General features: G+C 39.3%; 1 protein-coding gene across 1 annotated transcript; it reads left to right on the top strand.

Moving 5' to 3' along the window:
• The first annotated feature begins 1,023 nt into the window (after positions 1–1,023).
• Positions 1,024–4,872, top strand: LOC106820354 (ETS translocation variant 5-like). Its single transcript, XM_014824884.1, has 4 exons — positions 1,024–1,111; positions 1,847–2,016; positions 2,482–2,569; positions 3,055–4,872. Exons 1-4 carry the CDS (start codon positions 1,045–1,047, stop codon positions 3,342–3,344), a joined length of 615 nt encoding a protein of 204 aa, XP_014680370.1. The 5' UTR covers positions 1,024–1,044; the 3' UTR covers positions 3,345–4,872.
• Positions 4,873–8,158: the final 3,286 nt, after the last annotated feature.

Raw genomic sequence — 8,158 nt, 5'->3', positions numbered from 1 at the left:
TTTATTTATGTATTTATTTATCCAAGATTTAATGCTAATATAAGTTGTGCATTAGCTAACAGTGTGAAACAGACTTCGGACGTTATGAACAGTGTAGGATAGAACAGTGAGTATTAACCGTGCCCTGCCATCTTGTGGCGCATATATGAACTACACGGAGCTTGTCCGCAGTGTTACACATTGTGGTCGCGCGTGTGTGCGCGCGAGCGTTCATTTATGAATCAAATACACGTGCTCATACGAAATAGCTCTGATGCATGTGAGTTTACAAGCACAAAATAATAATGTCGGCCCTAGATTTTAATTAACGCATTCGAAAAAGAATCGATTAATTTATCGATGTGTCCGTAGGTATTCATTAATAATTACCACACACACAACTATTAGTGAGATATTGTATTTGTGAGATATTTATGTTGATATAATGTATAGACTGTATAAGATGTGTTGTACGTATATATTATTATTATTATTATCATTATTATTATTATTAAATTCCCGCGCGCACACGCATCAACAATTTAGAGCCTGTGTTCTGTTGAAACTAACCCGTACTCGTAAACAATTGTAAATGTCAAATTATGATTGTCTAAACACACTCCAATGCTATATTGGTCCCTTTTATTAAATGCCATATTAATGACGCATTCGCTATCAGACAGTCGTATCTTACTAGCCCGCGGGAAAACCGCATTGAAATCCTATAATTAATATTAGATAATACCGAATTTAGACGCAACGGGTTCAATTTGATGGCAAGCATATCGAGTCATTACACAGACAATAACTCACCAGACAAAACACTACAAGACTAGTACTAGCAAGCCTGGATGGAGTCACTATCCAGATGGTAATTTGAATAGTTTATTCTAAACATAGGTTGGAAATATGATGCTGGTTTATTTGTAGGAAATATACACTCGAATGCAGTTGATAAGCGATGTAAATTTTGCAATGTTCAGATTGCAATGCGTCGCATCGTTTTAACAACTCGTATGTCGCTGTCTATTTCGTCTAGGTTTTGGATATTCGTACGATCTTGCAATGAGACATTACTATGACGAAGAAACATCTGACAAACGATGTTCGGAGAAAAGATTATCACATGAAGGTAAGATGCGTGTGCATTTAAGCGCGACCATATACTCATTACCATTAACATAAGATACGTTCAAGTTTAATTACTATTAAAGATAAGTATAATATCTATATGTAATGTAAGGATATGTAATAATATGTAATATGTAATGTATAATGTAAAGATATATATATATATATATATATATATTATATATATATATATATATTATAAGGAAAGCGTTGAGCATAAAGGTAACCTATATATCGCGTTCACGTGTATAAACTACACACACAGTAAACTATTATTTCCACAAATAATTTCGAATATTATCATGGAAGTATGAATTCGCGGCTCAGTGTAGACATGTGTTGGAAACACGTGACCAGTCTTATTTCAACACGCTTTAAGCTAACGCCGTTAATTCACGCTTTCCTGATTCTGACGCGTACAGACGCCCTTACACACGCGCGCACGCACACACGCACGCACGCACGCATGTACGGACATGCGCACACCCGCACACACACAGGCACAGGCACACGCACACGTACACACACAGATACACGCACGCACGCACGCTCTTTCTCTTTCTCTCTCTCTCTCTCTCTCTCTCTCTCTCTCTCTCTCTCTCAAGCAGACACTCACACGCACGCACCCACTCATGCACGCCCACGCACGCACGCGTGCGGCCTCGCTGCGTCACTCTGCGAACCTCGATGATTGCTCGCTATTACACGATATTAACCAGCTTCATCTTCTCATCAGCTGTTAAGAGTCTCGACCTGGGTAAGGAGTTGACCGCGCCTAGCTATCAGAGACGCGGATGTTTGCAGCTGTGGCAGTTTCTCGTCGCTCTACTAGACAACCCAGCAAACACGTCATGCATAGCCTGGACCGGTCGAGGCATGGAATTCAAACTCATAGAACCCGAAGAGGTATTATAGATTTTCCGTTAATAAAGACCTGTAACCTGTCCCGTTGGCCGCAGCACGTGTATGGAAATAGACTAGGATGTTTCACTTTTAAAGCTTACTCAATATGTACTTAATGTCTCTTATATAATAATGTACTTAATGTCTCTAATTATATGTCTCTTAATTAACTTTTTCTGTTATGTCCAGTGCATTCTAAATATAGAGTTCGTGTATTTATTAAAAATAGAGTTCGTGTGATAGACAATATGCGGAGTCACGATGCAATGACGTCATTCAATACATTTCTCTAGCCGTCGTTCCATTACGAGCTATTAAGATTACGGGGTGTGTTAGACTGATCTATACAGCTACTTCTAATTAGCATATCTATTATGATCACATGTACTTTTCGTTATCCGTACTTCAGTACAAACTTCTACTAACATTTGACCTATTAATAAACCCGTGTTTGTTCACAATGCTTAGGTTGCTAGGCGTTGGGGAATACAGAAGAACAGACCTGCTATGAACTATGACAAGCTGAGTCGATCGTTACGATACTACTACGAGAAAGGTAACAATACGTTACTAGAATTATTGCTCGACTAATTCCACGAAACTATTGCATAAAATTTATTTTTACATTCAATTTAATTACATTTAATGTTCACGCATTTAAGGCTATACCGAGGCAGTAGTGAATAGCTAACAAAGGTCGACATTATTTATTTACTAACGTTAACATAGACGTCCTTCGCTTCGCATTTTTAACGCAGGCGAACTTACGACGTCGGTTTTAAAGGAATATGTGCGAGATTCTTGCTCATAAACGCTCAATCCGAATAAAATATATAGCGAAATATAGTCTCACCTCACAGCGGATATATCACTGATTTCACTAACTCGAAAAACACTAAGGTTTTATACAGTTATAGCATAGAAAATTGAATATGAACAGATCGTAACACAACGAAAATAACACACACAAAACAAGGAATATAATAGAATTGATCATCGTATGTGAATAATGATTGTTTTGCCGATATCGTGCCACTGAAGGTATCATGCAGAAGGTAGCCGGTGAACGTTACGTCTACAAGTTCGTCTGCGACCCGGATGCACTCTTCTCGATGGCTTTCCCCGAGAACCACCGTCCAATCCTGAAGTCAGAGAGTCTACGCGAGAGCCACCTATCGCAGGGTTCCCCGACACAGACGCGTGGTGGAGGAGAGACAGTCCCGCTATCGCACATCAGTGACATGAGCCAAATAGGATACCTACCACCAGAGGTCAGCAGGATGCAGCAGCGATGTTACAGCGGACCGTACATGGAGGGCTGCGTGTACTGATGCACGATTCCTCTGGTTGCGAAGGCGAACACGAGGTGGCAGCACTGATTCAAGAGGCGACCTGGGTGGATGTACGGTGACTGAGCCTGCCATGGGTGTGTCTTCCTAGGTACTTAAAATGTCGGGGAAATTGTGCAAATAACCGGAAACAGCCAGGCGTTCGCAGTGGTATAATTAGGTCCCGTACACGTTCTTATGATTTTGTCGTGCTTCCCCTTTTTGCAATTAAGGAAATTTTCGAATCGTTTTATATGCCATCGTCTTACGGCCATGTCACGCGCGTTGACAGGGGAAAAGTCACCTTTGGTTAATAATGAGTTAGCTTGAAGGAGATTACTCAGTATTAACAGTTACATGTCGTGCATTTCTGAACTGAATGTTTCATAGTAATTTATACTACAAAAAGGTTTATACTACGGTCACTGGTGTTGTCATAGACCTTGGTTGAATATGGACATTATTTTCGTTCACCCATGTGTTGTTTCATTCTTTGTTAGTTATATTTATAGTTTTCTACATTGTTGATTCTTGCTGTCACGCAAGATAGGATGTAAATCGATCAGAAACGAACGTAAATATTGGTCAATGTTATGGCTCTTGTTGTCGTCCCCTTAAAAGAATGGCAATACTTCATCGTTTAGCATCACTTTCATTTCAAATCGTGTTTAATTATGATACGTACCAATTCTACTTTTTAATATTGGGAATTATTATTAAGATCGTACGTACAAATTGCTTGCGATTGTATATATAAACCTACCCCGTTACGTCACTGACTGTGCTTCATCACGTGACCGTATTTTTTAATGACCTATATTTACTTAATCGCATGGAACTAAAGGTGTCCCAGTCAGGCACGTGACAACAATAATTATGAATTCTCACGTTAGCAGCCTCACAGATAATACACCTCTTACCCAATCACAATATTATAAGTAAATTATCAACGTACAAGCTATAGTATTGCACCGAATTAAATTTTCCTCTCTGATGTACCCAGAGTAAACTCATGTCACTGGTCGAAGCCCGATAACGGAAGAACGTGATTTCGAAGTTTCTACTAGGATTCCACTAACACCCGTGTTCCCTCGCACGTACTGCGGGCGTGTCATGGTGGTGGTATGACACGTCAGTGTATCAACTATGACAGCCACCCTAGCTAGGACGAGGAATTTCTATTACGTGTTATATTCAGCGTGTAAGAGCAAGCCGCATGGATCGTGGTTTCTGTGGATAAAAGACGAACGGCTGTTCAAAAATTATTTTGTATTATATTGAATATTCGTTCATCCGCACGACATTGTTTGTAGATTGTTTGTATCCCGAGCGATTGCTTGCGATCCGGTTGCGTCCGTCTGTCCGTCAGCTGACAACTATATACGCGACGGACTGAAGTTGTGCGAGATACTGATGATGACATCCGGGCACCTTTTGATACTCCGTAAATTTTACTGTTCTTGTTGGGTCGCACCACACCTGGAATATATGTGCGCGTGCGTGCGTGCGTACGTGCGTGCGTGCGTGCGTGCACGCGTGAGTTGGTGCGTGCGTGTGAGTGTGTCTGCGTGAGAGAGTGGGAGTTCGCGTGTCCGTGCATCCGTGTGTGTGCGTGTGCATGTGCCTGTGTGTATGTGTACGGGTGTGCGCGTGTCCGTGCATGCGTGCGTGCATGCGTGCGTGCGTGCGCGCGTGTACCACTTTACAGCGTCGATCTACCGGTGTCGTATCATGTATTCTTTTATTCTCTTCCTTATATCGCTGTAAATTTGAGGGTGACATTGGGCCTATGATCTTGTCGATGTATGTAAACATTGTAACCAGTGCAACTATGCGTGTTTGCGTGCGGATATGCGTACGCGTGTCCTTACTTGATTCGGTACCGAACCAAGAAGCCCTCTCTCTCTCTCTCGTTCTCTCGTGTCAGAGTAGCAGCGGCACACTCGTTTGATACGTTTGCCTCGAAATCCGATGCAGAGTATCGCAATGTGTTGTACCTGACAGTGCAGAAGGAGTCTTATGGGAGTCAACTAAGTATACAATATCTAGTCGTCCGTTCATCTGTGATTATAACGTGTAATAAGTAATTGGCATTCATTAACGTAAACGTAGATAGTGTAAACGTAGATGAAATAAGGGCATGAGCTGCTGCTGCTTTGTTTCTTTTATTTAACGCACACAATAAATGATACGCTATCCTTTCTGCCAGGCAGCTGAAATATGGACTCTGTACAACCGATGAAAACGGGGTACTATTCCCGTACATTGTTTTCTGACTGTGATGTTTTTTTTTGTCCGTGATTTCAGTATTGGCATTGAAAATTTATATTTGTCGCGCACGCAGGTGATTGCCGAAATGTTCTCTTAAGGGACAATTTCGACGAAATCAAATCTTGGTCCCACGTTCTGTGCACACTTAAACTGTATAGCATAGAGTAGCGTTAATTACTAAGTAGGATCCCCAACGAATAACATCTGATACCGGTAATGAATAGTCGTGAAACAGTCATGTCTTTCAAGCTGAATTTAAGCGATCACTCTTCGAGAAGTAAACGGAAACCATAAAAAATCTCGGATTGTATTACGGGCTGTTGATCGCAGTATTGCCTAATCGATATCGGATTTATTCGATTGTTGAGCATGTGCAGGACAACTGCGCTGGATGCATGCACGTCCCGTTATGTCGGTGTTAGATCTGTGTTTCGTGCGTACCTGTGCGTGTGTATTCTAGCGTGACAACGGGAGACACTGTTTAGTGGACAAGCGTGTTTATTTGTTTATTTACATTTACTTAAAGTGGTGACAATGGTTAGACGAAAACCTGAAAACCATATATACATACAAATATATATATATATATATATATATATATATATATCAGGAGTTACTAAAGACAAATTGTTGTATTATATATATATTTGTGTGTGTATGTAATTTATGGTAGTTATATGTTGACAGAGAAACATTTGTTTCCTTATAGTAAATTAAATTTATTTCCCAATCTTTTGTTGTATATTCCGATGCAAATTTCTGCTCGTTGTTATAAAGATCAACTTACCAATCTACCTGCATTCTGAGGGACAGTTTTTTTACGTAGGTTTTTTTAAGTTTGACATAGTACAGTGAGGTTACCGGTGGATCTGCTCATACGAGGCATGGGCCATGTACAATATTACATCTGTAGAAATATTGCTGCTGTTTCCACATACAGCTGTACATATAAACAGCGCACTGAAATAATAAAATGTAATACATTTAATTTGTTGACAATAACTCTACGTTACATTGTAATGCCAGCCGTTATACACTAAATGTATAAAACCTTTTATTCGTCCTTGCATGGACATAAAACATATTAATGTATTGATTTTTCTTTAAAAATGTTTTGCTTTGCGTTGACGTCAGGTCATCCATTTTAGATTTCAAAAACTATCAGCTAAACTGGGTTCTATCAGAATGCTTGGATATGTATTTTAAATTTAACACTTACTATCGATTCAATTTAATTTATTATTATTGTTATTACATTTACTCTTAATTCGACTTGGCTTTTATTTCATTTTCATCATTCTATCGTTTTCCCACTCATTTTATTTTAATTTAGTTTTCGTTGTCATTCTTACTTTGTGTTATATCTTATTTTATCTTAACAATGTGATCTGCAATCTCATAATGTTTTCCATTGCGGTCAATTATGCTTCCTATATAATATCAGGAGTAAATAAGAACGGACTTCACCATAACGGACAATATAACGGACTTCACCATAACGGACATAAATACAATGCGATCCAATGGCGGCCATAGTTTATTCCCGCCGGGGAACACGTAAGATAGGACGACCTGGAAGACAAAACTAGAAGATTATAAACAGCAAAGCTTGTTCCGATCGAGCGCAGTGCAATCGTTCTACGTACGTTTGGACACATTGCATTTAAAACTACATGTAAAGATGTAATAATAGCAAACATGTGCATATGAAATAATCCGAACAAATATCTTTGTTATATATGAATGTTACCATGAGCTGACAACATTTAGGTGATACACGGGACGTGTAAAGTAAACTATTAGTATACTATAAAGTAAAATGTTGGTGCAAAGAACGGTATTTTCCACTAGGCTGGCACATGCGCCTCTATGCATGACTAGACTCCAGTAGACTGATCCGAAATCCGACGCTGCAGTACATTAGCGACTAGCAATGTATTATAAAAAGTTCTGAAAACAAAACGTGTAAAGTGAACGACAAGAGGTCACTTTAAAGAGAGAGTTTACTCTAGGTTCTAGGGTTATTTTCAGCTAATTTAGGTTATAATTACGCTACATAAAAAGTTTCATGGTTCAATCACCATTAGAACGTTTATTAGAAAATTGTTTTAAAACTAACGACTACAGTTTGATTACAACGACGGTGGCGCCACTCAAAGCGCACGATCTGATAAGTTGCGCAAAACCACTTTCCACCCAAGGGCTACAGACCGAGGGTGTTTCTTATTTATTCATATAAAAACAAAAGGATTGTAATATCTTATAAACGACATATAGTTTCAGTTATAATATGGATAAATTTGCCCTAAAATGAATATCGTTCGGTTAAATAGCATTTAGGTATAAATATAATTGCACTTTTGTAATTAGCCCTCGGTCTGTAACGTGCAAAATGAATTGTAAAATTCGCAACTTTTTCGGGGTGGCAGCACGGTCGCGGGTGTCATGGCGCCGTTCAAATTTCGTAGCGTTGATATGTAATTAATTATAACAATTAAATTAGGTATCTGGTAACAAATACGTGTGGGTATAGACGATTTGTTATA

This window comes from Priapulus caudatus, unplaced genomic scaffold (genome assembly GCF_000485595.1).
Source record: "Priapulus caudatus unplaced genomic scaffold, Priapulus_caudatus-5.0.1 Scaffold41, whole genome shotgun sequence".
Lineage (NCBI taxonomy): Eukaryota > Metazoa > Priapulida > Priapulimorpha > Priapulimorphida > Priapulidae > Priapulus > Priapulus caudatus.
Note: the sequence above shows the minus strand (reverse complement) of the source record. Positions and strands in the feature narration are given on the sequence as shown.

What these genes read in the sequence shown, in the direction of transcription:
- LOC106820354 (XM_014824884.1), top strand. Translation starts at nt 1,045, where the DNA reads ATGAGACATTACTATGACGAAGAAACATCTGACAAACGATGTTCGGAG. An exon ending in GAAAAGATTATCACATGAAG is followed by an intron (nt 1,112 to 1,846) that starts GTAAGATGCGTG and finishes TCTTCTCATCAG; the next exon opens with CTGTTAAGAGTCTCGACCTG. An exon ending in AACTCATAGAACCCGAAGAG is followed by an intron (nt 2,017 to 2,481) that starts GTATTATAGATT and finishes CACAATGCTTAG; the next exon opens with GTTGCTAGGCGTTGGGGAAT.